This window comes from Loxodonta africana, chromosome 26 (genome assembly GCF_030014295.1).
Source record: "Loxodonta africana isolate mLoxAfr1 chromosome 26, mLoxAfr1.hap2, whole genome shotgun sequence".
Classification (NCBI taxonomy): domain Eukaryota; kingdom Metazoa; phylum Chordata; class Mammalia; order Proboscidea; family Elephantidae; genus Loxodonta; species Loxodonta africana.
Window position 1 is genome coordinate 14,691,077 of NC_087367.1, and position 15,857 is coordinate 14,706,933.

A 15,857-nucleotide genomic window follows, 5' to 3' on the forward strand; every position below is an offset into this window, starting at 1 on the left:
CTGCAGCCAGGAGCAAAGCAAGCCACGCTGCCGCCTGGCGCAGTTGCCAGGACGGACTGCCGGTGCAGCAACGGCAGAAGCCGCATCGCGGCCCGGCGGCGGCTGCGATTCCGAGTGACGCATTGCAGGTACGAACTGGCCAATCAGAGGCCGGCTCAACGACTATTCGACCACGCGTCGTCGACACGATGTTCCTCCGCGCCTCAAAATAGCGCCCCACAGGCGAGACTCCGGCGGCCTTCTTACGGCTCTCTGGGGAACGAAACCCACTTAGCTTATCAGTTCGCCTATTTCCCTTTCTCTTTTGCATCGTCGGCCAAATAACTGTGGATAAAAGGGTCTCGAGAAGTGTGTGAGGGGAGGGGGTTGACCGGGACTCGTTTGTGATGTTCCGTTATCTAGCATGGAGCGGAGGGATCTTGCGGAGGGAGGTGTTTATGAGGCGCTGGGGGCGGAGGAGGAGAATTAGTCCGAGTGGAGCTAGCGAGCCGAGTGGTTGTGTGATCGCGTCCGGGAGACCGATACCGCTTGCAGCATGGTGAGTGCGTCGCTAGGCTGCCGGCGCTTGGCCGGCGGGGGAAAGAAGCTGAAGCGAATGGAGCAAAGAAAGGGAAGTCGCCTCCCTCACACCGTCAAGGAGTGGTCTTCGCCCGAGGGATGGCGCGAAAGAGGCTGGGGGTGCCCTCGACGGTTATGTCGCAGGTGCTCCCCACCCCCATTCTCCTCAGGGAGGTTTCCGCTGGTGACTCGGGGGCCAGGCGCGCGGCCCCGAGGCGGTGGCGCTCCTCAGGGGCTGGCTCGGATGGCGATGGATCCGGGTGGAGGGCGGCCCGGCACATGGGGGAGTCGCGAAAGGGGTGGGGGGAGAGCGAGGGCAGGAAGCCTGGGGTCGCGCAGTTCGGAAGGTCACCCCCGGGGCCGGCTTCAAAACCGCCGCGGACGTTGGTGCGGGCGCCAGGAAGCGCCTTTGTCCGTTGGCGCCCGCCATGCGTTGAGGGGGCGGGCGGTCGCCGTCGCCGTCGCCGTCGCCCGCAGCCCCCGCGTGCTGGGGGGGCCGTGCGGCGGGGAGCGGCCGGGGGCGGGGCGGGCGGGCCGGGAGCCGCACCCCGCGCCGCTCGCGCCCCAGCTGCTGCGCTGGCACCTGCAGGACTGCGGCGGTCCCCGCGGCGCTGCGGGCCACGGGGCTGGGGGCGGGGGGCGGGGGGCGGGGGGCGGCGCGGTCTGTCCCTGCGGGGACTCCTGCTCTGTCTACTCCGCCTGGGGCCTCCTTCCACCCAGCGAACGAACAAACAAAAAAACCCCAAACCCCTGGCCCTCGGGTCGGTTCCAGGCTGGGCGTTAAAAAATAAAAAATTGTAAAGGTTTGTCGTTGAAGGAAATGAGCCTTAGGCCCGAAGTCGGGCGCATCCTCGCAGTAAATGGCAGAAAAAGCAGTCGGCGCCAGCTAGGGTCCGAAAGGTGAGCGCCGCTCTGCTGGGAGGGTCGCTCTTATCTCCTGTAACAGTTGGAAGGATGCCTTGGTAAAGGGCCACTGTCTATATCCTGCTGGAGTGCTCAGTGTGCACCTCCGATGTTGAAGAACCAGTGTCCCACATAGCTCCCAACCCCCTTGGAAATGACTCTTATTTCCGTATAGAAATTGCCAGGTCATCTTAAACGTGCAGCTCACTGCATTTGTACAGGAATGACTGTCGGGGGTGGGGGGAGGTGCAGGGAATTTTAGAAAGAATTCTCCTGCCACCCAAGACCGAACTCCTGACCTTTCCTGTTAAAAAAAAAAGAAAAAAGAACTACTGAAGGTGGTAATTTGCGATCCTTATTTTGTGGTTCCTTCTGCCAAGTGGTTAGGGCGATGGGTGTGTCCAGAAGGCAAGGTGACATCTTAAACAGGAGTTGAGAATCTTTGCCAACTGAAACCTCCAGCCTGTATGGGTGCGGAGAGAGGAGTTCACCTTGGACAGAACTCGCGCTCATTCACGTTTGATGCATTGGTTCCATTTTGATATTTTTAATTACTCTGAATTTGAATACGCTGTTTGAATTTGCTCTTTACAGTGAAACTGGCTGTACATTATAGACATGTGATCTGTGGTCCAAATTGTTAGGTAAATTTTTTTAAAAAATGAAGAATAAGGTAGTTTTTTCCTAAACAATTCGGATAGGGCTTGACTGGATTTTTTGTCAATACTTAGACACTTTGGAGATGACTTGGCAGTGATAAGCTTTTGTAACTTTAGATCGTTGATGTTTTGGGGTTTTAGGTTACTTTGTTCAGTTGACAGTCTTCATTAATAAATAGGTTTGGAAATTCTACTCAGATAACTCCATAATTATAGTGATAAGACTACAAATTAGGATTCAGTCGAGTCATAATTTATTTGAAGTGGATTAAGATTGCTTATATAGCTCTAGGTTTACAGTGTAGTCAATTGCTCATTGGAAGAATTGCTTCAAGAAGTCTTGAAGCCAGGGTGGTTAGATAAGTAAAAGATGAGAGGTAGAAAATTTTGTCAGTTGAGTAAAAATAATCATCTCATTAAGCTGCAGGGAGATCTGTTCCTAGTAAACTCAGAAAATCAGAGAGTCTACAGTGGCTGTATTAACATATAGACGTTCCGGCTTCAGCTAGAATATCAGATTAGGCGTTTAATAAAGGTCGTCATTTTTTATAAAGTCATCTTATTCCAGTGGGTTTTGTTTTTTTTTTTTTTAAATACGAGATGCTGTAAAAGTAGAAAAGGAGCCCTGGTGGCACAGTGATTAAAATCTTTGGCTGCTAACTGAAAGGTCAGTGGTTCAAGCCCACCGGCTGCTCCGCAGGAGAAAGATGTGGCAGTCTGCTTCCATAAAGATTAGAGTCTGGAAAACCCTTTGGGGCGCTTCTGGGTTGTCCTACGGGATTGCTATGAGTTAGAGTCAACTCCACAGCAATGGGTTTGGTTTTTTGAGGTAGCAAGTGCTGTTCTGTCAGAATTAAGGTATCTTTTACCCTACTGAAATAGACTGCTTTTTTTTTTTTTTTTAACCTGTATCAGGTAAAACAAACACCCTGACTTCTGAAATTGTAGGGGAAAGTTTACATATGAAGCCTTTGTTGTACCTCAGTAGCACTGGGAGGAATGAACAGTTAGGTATGGATGAAGGATGGCAGTTTTTGTTCCATTTCAAGGCTATTGACTCATGCATTTATTCAGTTAAGAAGTTCCAATTATTTTTATACAACCTTTCACTAAACTCTGAGAGTATTCATACCTACTTTTGAATGCTATTTAGGAAATGTTTAATAGGTACATAATACATTCACTTCAAGCCAGTGCTTCTGAATGCTTACAAATCACCTGTGGTTCTCCAAAATGCAGATAGAAGGGACAGACGTCAAGCTTGGTAAGGTAGAGGGTCAACAGACAAGAGGAAGACCCTCAACGAGATGGAGTGAAACAGTGTCTGCAACAGTGGGCTCAAACATAGCAACGATTGTGAGGATGACACAGGACCGGACAGTGTTTTCGTTCTGGTACACGTGGGGTCGCTCTGAGTCAGAACCTCCTCGATGGCACCTAACAACAACAAGAAGACTAGGCTGGAACCTGAGAATATACTAGTGCCTGGAAGGAAGCTTTCTTTGGAGTGACAAGAGCAGTAGGAAGCAAATTATATATCAGTAGTGTAGAAATAAGGGAAGAAGAACTAGTCATCTCTCTAGTGAATTAGTCTTCACTTTACTGAGATAAACACACAGGTTAATGAGCTTGAGTTTTCCCAAAAGTATGTCTCCTGGTTCTAAGAAAATGGCACGCTCCATAGACAGAAATAACCAAATTTATATTAGAGTGCTTAGGAGTCTTGTTCTCTTGCCTTTAGTAGGCTTGAACCTGAATAATGGTGGTGAAGTTTCTTTTAAAACCTTGAACTCTGAATTAGTAGTAACTACACAAAACTTCTCTAATTTTCAAAATTACTTCACTGGCAGTCCTTGATTCGCATCCTGTTCCGAAGCCTTAAAACTTCCCAAGCAAAACTGAGGAGAGCTTTTAGGCTATAGGAGTAACTTAGAGTCTCCCTTGTGCTTAGTTCATCCCTTGAAGCTCATTTGTGGTTTATCCTAAGATTGCGTTTGCCTGGAGTCAGGGAGCTGGACAAGATGATGTGAGACTGAAGTTTTGACTCTCCGAGCAAAATTGGATAATTTTAAAGCTTGCCTTGAATAGTTGCAGTCAACATATCTAGCCTAACAAACATTTTTAGTCTTAAACTGATTTCACCGCTGCATCTGCCCTTGGGTTGTACTTGAGTTAGTTTGTGCAAATAAATTTTCTCAGCTTAAATCAAACAATGTTAACACGGTAGGTTTATTGTAAAAGTAATCTGCGGCTTAATAATGCCATGCATGTCTCCCTTCTTTGTGAAAATTGAGCTAATCGGATTGATACTTAACTTCATAGGGCCTTTGATTAGTTTATATAAAATAATAGCTACCATTGCACTCTTTGGGCTAGCCCTTTACATAGATTCTCACTTAATCTGCACAGTAACCCTGCAGGGTAGGTCTTTTTCCTGTGTTACAGATGAAGTTGACTATGAGAGGCTGAGTAACATGTCCAAGGTCACACAGCTACTAAAGTGGCAGAGCTGGGATTCCACGAGCCCAACTATGACTCAGAAGACCATACGTTTTCCCCACTATACAGTGCTGCTCTTAACTTGGAAATGATGGAACACCTGCAAAATGGAATCACTCTAGAAATAAATCCTCTATTCAGTAAAAACCAATTGCCTATGAGTTGACTTCAACTCATAGTGAACGCCATCTGTGTCAGAGTAGAACTTGCTCCATAGAGTTTTCATTGGGTGGTTTTTTAAAAGTATATTGCCAGGCCTTTTTTCCCAGGTGCCTCTGGGTGGTCTGAAACCTCCAGCCTTTCTGTTAGCAACCTAGCATGTTAACCCTTTGCAACACCCAGGGACTCGAAATCCTCTATAGCCTTGGATTTAACATTTTGTTTCTAGGAAAAACAATCTGTGACCAACTTTATACCAAACACTCGTTGGTGGGATTATAGGGGTAAAAATAGGTAATTTTTAAATTCTGCATACTCGTGCATTTGAACTTAATTGTTGGCACTTCAATTTTGAGTTACCAAGCCTTTGTTTTTGTTTTAATAGAAACGAATTCTTTTGGCATCAGGGTCAAATCAAAATTGTTGAGCAGGGAAAGGAACGTTCACTTTCTGGGCTCTTAAATTTACTCATGCTGCCCACCTGGAGAAAATGGGATGCCCTTCTACCTTAAGGTGTTACCCTTCACAGGGGTGTATTTAAAAAGAATGAAAGCAGGCAATGTTTATTTTTCCTTTGCCTACAGATGAATGAATGAATTTAGTACACTTGACTGCATATGGGTAGAGATTTTTAGATAGGAGGCTCTTTCTTGGCATTGCCCCTCGCATAAACTCAAACTGAATGCAATGCTGTTGAGTTGATGCTTATAGCGACCCTATAGGATAGAGTAGAGCTACCCCATAGGGTTTCCAAGAATTCCAGCTGCCAGCCTTTTGGTTAGCAGCTTGAACTCTTAACCACTGTGCCACTAGGCCTCTGCCCCTCAAATAATAACCACATAAGCAATTGCTTCATGGGTGTGTATAGTAATAAACAGTGAATTGCTTCATGGGTGTGTATAGTAATAAACAGTGAAATGTCCAAAAGTGAAAGCCACGAGAAAAACAAAGGAACCTTGATATTTTGCAAACATCTTCATATACTACAGTGCTGATCTGAATTTAAAGCTTATTGGGGATGTCGCACACCTTAGTATTTAATCCTAGCTCTGCTAGTTAGTAATTTTGGCCCCAGTCCCCCCCCCGCCCCGAACTTTAACCTGAGCCTCTCTTTGCCCATCTGTAAAATTGGGGCTAATAGTGCCGACGTGGGGCTATTGTGAAGATTGAATAAGAGCACATACTGTGGGTTTTAGCAAATGGCGGCAAATATATTTTTAAAAGCAAAAGTAAATAGCTCTTCTCTATGTTCTAGAAGCATTACAAACCTTAGGCTTACTCTGGGGTTTCAAAAATCAAGAAAAGATGGGTGACTGGGTTTAACAGCTCAGATAGGTGGGGGTTTTGCTTAGGTTTTTTTTTTTTTTTTTTTTAAGGTTCGGGACTTCAACATTAATGTCAAAAAGATGTGTTTAACCATTTATGGTATAATTTTGAATTTTTGACCCTTAAACATTAATTTTGGTTCTTTTGAGGTTTCTGGAAATAATGGCTTGTATTTATCTACTGTGGAGGGTGAGCTTAAATTTAAATATCTTTACTTAGAAGAAACAAACAGTATCTGTTGGATTCTCTGTTTTAATCAGAAGACTAACAACTTCAGTTAAGCTGTCTGGTATGCTAGATTTGCTTATTTTCAATTGTGTAAAATTTAGGAGTTTCCAAAGTTCTAAAATATTTGCATATCTTAAACTTGAGGCCAAGGCACTTTCGCTTTGACGATAAAATAGATGTGTACACATTCTGTCCAATTGTGCTTGTTGCTGTTGCTAAGATGTTAAACTGAATGAAGTTAAGGGTACACAGTGAGTGAATCTTGAAAGGTTTTAAAAAATTTGTTTCTGCAGCTGCTAATCTACACACTGCTGAGTCACTTTCCTGTCTCTCTGATCTCTTTTGTAGGCTGACCAACTGACTGAAGAGCAGATTGCAGGTGAGTGATACACTTTGCTAGGCTATGTCCAGTGGATTTTATACTAAATTGAGTAGCCATCCTCAAAGTAACAGAGTTGTATGAAATGGTTCACGATCTATTTCATAGATGATAACAAAGTTTGTTATATAATAATTGAAACTGCTTTGGCAGATGAGAAGGTACACTTGACTGTGAAATGTGTGTGGAACCTGGTGGCTTTGGCCTTTCTTTTGAAGCTTCTTTTACTATAAGGTACGGAGTCTGGGCAGGTTGACACTGCAGCTCTTAGTCGCAAGGAAAGAGGGCGAAGTAATAACTAAGGTAACTTGAAATGTAGGATCAGAAAGTGAACATTGAATTTATCGCAGTTTAAATTAGCTAATATTTTAGCCTTAGAATTACATATCTGGTCAACCAGGAAATAAAACTATTTTTGTGAAAGCTTAGGTCCAAAAGTTAACATTCTGTTTTACAAATGCCACTGTAGGATAATTTGAATTTTGCCTTAAAAGGCAGTGACAACTATTGAAGCTTCTTAATTTTGTCTCCTTTGATTTCATATGGATATCGTGAAATTCGTTAAACAAAACCTGATGTCAGACTGTCTTTATGCTGTTACCAGTAAACAGTGATTTTGATTTTATTCCTATAGTTTCAGATGGCTGGTTAACATCAAAATGTCTTGTCAGAGGGTTTTTTTTTTTTTTTTTTTCACTTCAATTGTGCTAGAAAGCTTTTCAAACTCTTTTGTTTTCATTAAAGAATTTTATTAGCACAGGCATCAAAAACTGCCACAGTTTTTCCCTGAGGCAAGGAAGGAGTTTGATAAGTGCTGAAAAGCACTCCATTTTTTTTAATGCTGGAGAAAACCGAAGCCCAGCTAGAACTCTCAACTAGACAGCCTATTTGAAGCAAGCCACTTCCCCTCTCCACCGTCCCCCTAAATAAATACAAGGTTTGGAAGAGCCAGAAATCACTAGTCTCCTCAAATATTCATCACAAATATTATTTGATAAGGCTAATATAGTATGAAGCTCTTGGTATTAAGGAACTTATTTAAGCAGGTTTCATTTTCATGTCTTACTGTGTGAAGTTGGCTTAAGCCTGAGATTTGCTTTCTAGAATTGGTAAATTGCACATATAAGGTATGTTGAAGCAAGCAAGCAGAGCTTTGGAAATCATTTCTTTGTTCATATACTGTTTTATCAGTGAAATGTAAAATTTTCTGAAATAGTTTTTTATATAATGTCTGCTCTTGAGGGACTGACTTGGGCTGTGTAATATTTCTAGTCTTAAACTCTGGTCTTGTATATTATACCTGCCATTCATTTCTTGATAACCCCAGTCAGGTAGTTGTCCATACTACGCACAGGATATTCACTTCAGGGTAGAAAATGTGTTTTTCAAGGTGCCCATCACATAGTTGATAATCATTACCACCCCCTGAACACACCACCACTTTGGAAATAGTTTGTCAGATCGAAGAGGCTTAATCTTCAAAGACTGATAGCATATTTATAAAGAATATTAACAGTTTATTGGAATATTGTCTGTAAGATAGATTTTATCTTTTCACTGACTTCCATCATAAAATTGGGTTTCCCTTGGGAGTGGGAGAAAAATGGAAGCTCTCTCCCTAACTTGCCTTTTCCTAGACCTTGGGTTTCTTGAGAGCTGCACCATGGACCCCAGGTTTTCGGGAACCTTTAGACAGACTTTTTTTAGGAGGGAGGAACCAAAGCTTCTGTGCTACTAAAATATAAGCCCTGTGAGACCAGAGACCTTTTTATTTGCTGTGGTACCCCGGTGCCTCCACATAACAAACACTCAATACTTTTTGAATGAACACATTTTATTCTCAAAGAGGGGTACATGATATATAAAATGTCCTAAAACTCTCTCCTTTAAGAATTCATTTACCTTCTGCCCAAATCCCTTCCTTCCTGATTTGGTATATTTTAATGTCTGCCTTTGAGGTGAAGGCAGCTTTTTTTCTTCGATGAGCCTGGTTATCATTACTGGTGACTAGGACCATTTTGGAGCCTAAAACTTGTTTGTCCAAATTGTTGAAGGAAGCAAGCATTTGTAAATACAGTGCAACATTGAATATACAAAGGTACTTCTAAGACTGCTTTTTTCTTAATATAATAACACTACAGATGTGTTTAGAAATTCTACTGATATCAGACAACTTAGTCTAGGGAAAAAGCAGGCTTGTGAAGTTATGATTTCTCTAATGAGTTGTTTATATGACCTGGTTTTAAAGAGTACTGAACAGTGTGACATCACTAACAGGTTAATTTTGTGATTCTGCAATGACGTCATTAGTTAGTGGTTTTGATATTTGTAGGCCTGATAGGAAAACCATACAAGCACTTGCCTTTTTCTTTTGGTTTTAGAAGTCTGTGCCTAAACATATATTAAGCTTTCAAGGCCTGTTACAGGGATAAAAACTTGTTTGGTGAAAAATATTAGCCTTACATAGTGTCAACAAAAGTCTGATACATGACCATTCAGGACTTCGGAATTTCAGAATTTTCTAAATAGAAGTTCTTAAACAGGCATTTAATTTTTCTTTTGTTGTTGTTTCATGGTAACGTACTTTCATAAAATGCTAAATTTATATAAGAAATGGGTGTTGAGGCAGCGAATAACAAATCTTGACTAATAATATGATTTTTATGGAAGTTTCAACTTAGGCACAGCTAGAAGGAATCTTAGGTCTCTTTCTCGTATCAGTTATGTAGAAGATAGCTGTTCCTGTGATGTTCAGGACCTGGTGTTGTCTTTATTGTGTACTCCAGCTTTGACCCTTGACTTTGTATTTCAAGTCATTCCTGGCATTATTCTGTCTAGAATTACAAGCTTCTATGCATAAAGAGCGTACTTGTTCTGAAGTACAGGTAGACTGTAAGGACAGGTGAATTTAAATTGTATTTTTGGGTTTATTCTAATATTCCAAGCAGTTTTTACAGGTATTTTTGGCTCTTTAGTGTAAAAATATAAACAAATTTGAAATAAACATTGACATTTAAAATAAATATTTTCATTTGTTCTTTTCTTGCTCCCATAAATAGTAGTTATAGCATAGATAGGATTTTATCTTCTGCTTTGCTCTTATTCCGTCAAACATTTTAAGAGTTTTTAGATTTTAAAACTTCTTGAAATTTAGAACACACGCACATAAACTTACATCATGCATCTTTCTGAATTTGGCTTTAAATCATATAATAGCAACCAGTTAAGCGTTTTGGAATTTTTGCTAATAACGATGGTATTAAGCATCTATGGCTAGATACTATAGCAAGAATGTGATGTAAACAAATACGCTGTATGTAAGTACTTTCATTTCCATGTACTAGGTAATAGATGCTGTGTGTTCAAACACTGATCGTTTATGTAATCTAGAAAATAGTCCTGCATCCAATTAAAAAAAAAACCTGCATAAAATGGAAAAGTCTTTATCAAATTCTGTTGTTTGTAGGTGAGGACTCTCTGATCTGTTTTTGTCATTAGGTTGATCTAAGTTAAAATTACATGCTGTTTTCCTAAGATCAACCATCAGTTTGGTACTAAGCTTCTGTTTGATAAACAGGTGGCGTTCCTCTGGAAACAAGTAATATTTAAATAGAAGGAGCCGAGCTACTTATTGTTGACTGTAGTATAGTGCAGCTAGTCAGCAATATCTAGTCGAAAGCTAAACAATTAAGAGCTTTTGAGCAGCAGGAAATTAGCAAAAAGATAATAGGACACAGGCAATTGTGTGACTAATTTCAAAGTGAGAACCCGTTTAGGAAGGAGGCTATTGTAATAGTCCAGGCAAGAGATGATCAGGCCTTGAATGAAAATATTGGTTGCAGAGATGGGGGTGGGGGTGGGGGTGGGAACCAGGTAGTATTTTAAATGGTAGAACATTTTTAGGGGGAAAGAGTTAAGGTAGCTCCTCAGCTTTTGCTTGGATCCCTAGGGCTTATTGCTGAAGAGCATAGAGTTCATTTTTGGATGCCTTGCTTGAGGTCAGCCAGGGGGAGAGATCCTGTAGGCAACCAGAAATAAAGGTGTTATGTTAACAAGAGAGGGAAGTAGACTAAAGATACATCTTCATTTTAAGTGGGCATAGATGAAGTGGCGAAGGAGAGAAGAGGGTAAGAAGTTTGGCTGCATCTACATGTAAGAGACAGGAGTTAAGAGCCTTTGAGATATAAAATAGGAGAAAACCCAAAGTGCTGTTAAGAAAGCCAAGAGAAGTTTGAGAGTTTTTTGGTGTAGTTTTAGTTGTTGTAAGAAAATGAGGTCATCTTTTTCCTGGCATTTGTTGAGTACTCATTTGCCAGACATAGCTCTAAGTGCTTTACACATATTAAATGCTTAAACTTAGGAAGTGGGCACTACTCGCTCCATTTAACAAATAAAGAAGCTGGGCAGGAAAGCTAGGATTGTTTAAACTCTTGGCAGTCAGGTTTCAAAGTCTGCGCTTTAAAATTTCTAAGCCATGTGGCCTCATATACTGAAACATACTTGGAGGGGATAGTGTGCCTTTCAGAGTTTGGGGAGAGATAAGGGTTGCAGGCACTGAAAATATGACTAGAGTTTGAGTTTAGTTTTAAGGTAAGAAACATGAAGATGTTTATATGCTAAGGGGCAAAATCAGGGGAACGGTAGTTGAGTCCAAAGAAGACATAATAGATGAAAGAAAATGGAAGGTCTGTAAGTTAGGGCAGGGATAGACAGGCAGGGAATATCTGTAAGTTAGGGCAGGGATAGACAGGCAGGGAATATCTGTAAGTTAGGGCAGGGATAGACAGGCAGGGAATATCTGTAAGTTAGGGCAGGGATAGACAGGCAGGGAATATCTGTAAGTTAGGGCAGGGATAGACAGGCAGGGAATATCTGTAAGTTAGGGCAGGGATAGACAGGCAGGGAATATCTGTAAGTTAGGGCAGGGATAGACAGGCAGGGAATAAATAGTCTTGAACTGTCAGAGAAGGGGTAAGGTGTACCATTTCTTAAACATGTCTCAGGTATACACATTCAAATGTTGAGATACGTTGGAGAAGGTTAATGACCCTTTGAACCTTGGAACTGCTTTTTCTGGAACTGCTTTGGAATTACGTTTGCTTGCTGAAAAAGTCTAATACCTTTTAGAAAGTACCTTACTTGGGAAGTACTAGCTTTGTTACTAACTCATTGGTATGCTCTTAGAATTCCAGTTTGCATCTCTGCTTTAATTTCTCTATCTGTAAAATAAACGAAGCCAGGAAGTCTGAACTCCAGAATTCTCACTGTTCACTGCCATGCCTTTGTGTGCGGTGCTGCTGGTTTGTGGTTTTGAATAGGAATGATTGAGCTTTAGCAACTGTTCATGTAATCTGTGTAATTTATCCATGTTAGATCCAGTGGTGAATCAGAAGCACCGTAGTTTCACAAGAAGGACTTAAAGATCTTAAACAGTAATATATTATTTTACTCTTTCACAAGCTTGGGGTTTTACATTCTAAAGAGGGAGGGCTACATTATCTTTTTACTCAGTGATAAAGCACTTAACTAAAACATCATGTCTTGATCAGCCCAGCGTTAACATTAGAGATTTTTTGGTGATAATCCCTTCTTTAACCTTCTAGAAAAGGAAGCTAGCCTATTGCATACTGTTCTGAATTTTAAAGGTTTTTGTTTTGAATTTAGTAAGTGATTGATTTAGGACATAATTTTAACCTTTGAGGTTTAACTCTAAAACATAATGCAAACTAGTAGTATAGTTAGTCTATAGAAGTGTACTTGGGACCAGTACTCTGGTTTTTCTATTGTGAGTTAGGTCTGTAATTTTGAATTACGTTTCACTGAACATATGTAATGGCAAACAGAGAAGCCAGTCATTAGAGGCTTTGGTTCTTTCCCTCTTTGAGCCCATAATAGTGTGACTATATCTGATGTAGTTACTGGAGTTGCTGTAGAATGTAGATGAGAAGCTCCCTGCTAGACCAGTATGAGCAGATGCTGGCATGATTGGCAAAAGATGTTACCACAAGGTTCCCTAGCCTAGTCCTTCGGGAATCACAGTCCTATTTCAGGTGCTGTCTCCGTATGTATCTTGGCTTTAAGAATTGATTAGTATATTTCATTTAGGAAGTTACTTTTTATTGTTAGAAACCTGTAAATTTGGATTGTGGTTCCCCCCCTCCCCAAACAGAATTCAAAGAAGCCTTTTCACTATTTGACAAGGATGGTGATGGAACTATAACAACAAAGGAATTGGGAACTGTAATGAGATCTCTTGGGCAGAATCCCACAGAAGCAGAATTACAGGACATGATTAATGAAGTAGACGCTGATGGTAAGTCTTTAATTGGGGGGAGGAGGCCCGTTGAAGAACTGGCGTTGAAATTCTGTTTTAATGTTTTGACTAAACCATTTTAGGTAATGGCACGATTGACTTCCCGGAATTTCTGACAATGATGGCAAGAAAAATGAAAGACACAGACAGTGAAGAAGAAATTAGAGAAGCATTCCGTGTGTTCGATAAGGTAGGAATTCAAGGACTGGATTTGTTTAATTTTAATTTAAGGATGAAATTAAGCTATCGGGGCGCACCTTATTCTTTGAAAGCGTGTTTTTTTGGTAACTTACCAAAATTGTTTAAATATCACGCAAAGCTTTTAAAAAATTCAGAATAAACAGATTTCCTAATAACATTTGTACTGGTGTTAATCTTGCGACAAAGGAGGCATCACTTGACTTTAGTTAAATATTTAAGTATATGTAAACCTTAGGACAGTTTGCTTGGGTATCAGTGACATTTAATTTGTATGTCAACTATTTGTAGATTCCCTTTAATTTGTATGTATTCCCAAACTATATTTTTCTCCCTAATGTGAAGTATAGTACACTTATTAAACTTCCATTCCAACTATAATTTTACTCAGACATCTTGCTGAACTGTTTTTCTAGGATGGCAATGGCTATATCAGTGCAGCGGAGCTTCGCCATGTGATGACAAATCTTGGCGAGAAGTTAACAGATGAAGAGGTTGATGAAATGATCAGGGAAGCAGACATTGACGGTGATGGTCAAGTAAACTATGAAGGTAATGCTTTGACTCTCCCCACCTCATTCTCTGCTTTGACTTTGAGTTTAAAGATACTTGTACATATGGGTAAAAAGTAGTGACACCAACCCCCCCGCCTCCCAAATGAAGATACTAAAACAGTTTTTCATATTTACCAGCTTTTATCATTCAGAGTGTTAATGGCAGACCAGGAGACATCACTACTGTCACCTGAGAACTTTTTTTTAGAAATGTGTCTTGTCAGGTCCTACCCTTAGACCTAGAATCTGGATTTTAACAATTTTGCACATTGAAGTTTGAGAAGCATAGTACTCCATACTATGAAAAAACAATTTTGTTAGTTTGTACTAATTTGAAAAACTTTTCAAGCTTATTTTAATATCCCTTAATTGAAATGAAGGTGACTTCCTCCATTGGATTCTCTCGTCTCCTCTCATAGGCTTTAGTTTGAGACTGTTCACATATGCTCATATCCAGAAGTATCATTTGTGGCTGTAAACTTCCGGGATGGTCATGGCATGAATGCCGACATTTGGAAATTGAAAGGATTCCCAGTGAAACCTTGCCGTTGTACTTTTCACTTAGATTTTCCATGATATAACTATTTAGAAAACAGCTTAAGATTTTAACATGTAAAAATTAAACCTAGCCTGTTGGCACGGAAGTTACAATGTTGACTTAGCACCCAGCAGACTTAAAATGCAAGCTTAAGAGCCAAGAATGCTTCTTTTTATTTATAACATCTTATCTGAAGCATTAGTTTAGTTTATGCATTAATAATCCTAAATCTAAAGTCTATGAAGTTGCAGCCTTGACTCTAAACTAGTTTTCCTGTATTTCTTCCATGTTGTAATTCTGAGGCAAGAGAAACAAATGGAGACCATTAGGGATTGAGTGAATGTGGTTGGTTTTATCAGCCTTTTGCCATTGACTTAACTTTCCATGTACTTCTTCTTTTTCAGAGTTTGTACAAATGATGACAGCAAAGTGAAGACGTTGTACAGAATGTGTTAAATTTCTTGTACAAAATTGTTTATTTGCCTTTTCTTTGTTTGTAACTTATCTGTAAAAGGTTTCCCCCTGCTGTCAAAAGAATATGCATGTATAGTAATTAGGACTCTACTCCTCCATGTTTTCTTCCCTTATCTTACTGTCATTGTCCTGAAACCTTATTTTAGAAAATTGATCAAGTAACATGTTGCATGTGGCTTACTCTGGATATATCTAAGCCCTTCTGCACATCTAAACTTAGGTGGAGTTGGTCAGATGAGGGAACATCTGGGTTATGCCTTTTTTTTAAGTAGTTTTCTTTAGGAGCTGTCAGCATGTTGTTGTTGAAGTGTGGAGTTGTAACTCTGCGTGGACTATGGACAGTCAACAATATGTACTCAAAGTTGCACTATTGCAAAACGGGTGTATTATCCAGGTACTCGTACACTATTTTTTTGTACTGCTGGTCCTGTACCAGAAACAGTTTCTTTTATTGTTACTTGCTTTTTAAACTTTGTTTAGCCACTTAAAGGATCTGCTTATGGCACAATTTGCCTCAAATCCATTCCAAGTTGTATATTTGTTTTCCAATAAAAAAATTACAATGTACCCAACTGTTGCTCTGAATCTGAGTTATTGATACTGTTGAGGTCTAGTAATTTTAAGAATAAAATGTGGGGTTTGTTTCTGCTTGGTATAATCTAGATAAGTACTTTCTTGGACTATTTGAGATTGTGTTTAGTTTTTAAATTAGGATGATAACTTGCTTCAGTGTTTAAGGGAAAGATTAAAAAACCTTTTGTGAATGTACCTGGCATGGGAACTGGCATAGGTGTTTACTGTTTCCAGCCTTTTTTTGTGTGTTTGTCAACTCTGGTATCCGTTTTTCCATATTGACTTCAGAAAGCACAATCATTTTTTGAATGTTTGAGTGTTAACACAACAATCCAAATCTAGGTGGGGCGAGGGTCATTATCTCTATTTCCTGATCTTCCACTCATTTTGCTTTCTTAATTTTTCCACCATAAGAATTTTTTGTTGTGTCTGCTTATCTGCACGGTGCTTTACAAAAAAATGTATCTTTAGGAGTGGATTGGCAGTGACTAAACTT

The 15,857-nt window shown here is 40.3% G+C and overlaps 1 protein-coding gene across 2 annotated transcripts; it reads left to right on the forward strand.

The window, feature by feature from the left end:
* Positions 1–440: 440 nt before the first annotated feature.
* On the forward strand, positions 441–15,360 carry CALM2 (calmodulin 2). Of its 2 annotated transcripts, XM_010597275.3 has the most exons (6): positions 441–538; positions 6,681–6,711; positions 12,881–13,024; positions 13,108–13,214; positions 13,639–13,774; positions 14,719–15,360. In XM_010597275.3, exons 1-6 carry the CDS (start codon positions 536–538, stop codon positions 14,745–14,747), a joined length of 450 nt encoding a protein of 149 aa, XP_010595577.1. In that variant the 5' UTR covers positions 441–535; the 3' UTR covers positions 14,748–15,360. The 2 variants fall into 2 exon arrangements, with proteins under 2 accessions (XP_010595577.1, XP_064133200.1); XM_064277130.1 differs by lacking the exons at positions 441–538; positions 6,681–6,711 and adding an exon at positions 12,085–12,143.
* The last annotated feature ends 497 nt before the right edge of the window (positions 15,361–15,857 follow it).

Coding starts and splice junctions, on each gene's coding strand:
- CALM2 (XM_010597275.3), top strand. Junction 13,215..13,638: donor CATTCCGTGTGTTCGATAAG/GTAGGAATTCAA, acceptor CTGTTTTTCTAG/GATGGCAATGGCTATATCAG. Junction 13,775..14,718: donor TGGTCAAGTAAACTATGAAG/GTAATGCTTTGA, acceptor CTTCTTTTTCAG/AGTTTGTACAAATGATGACA.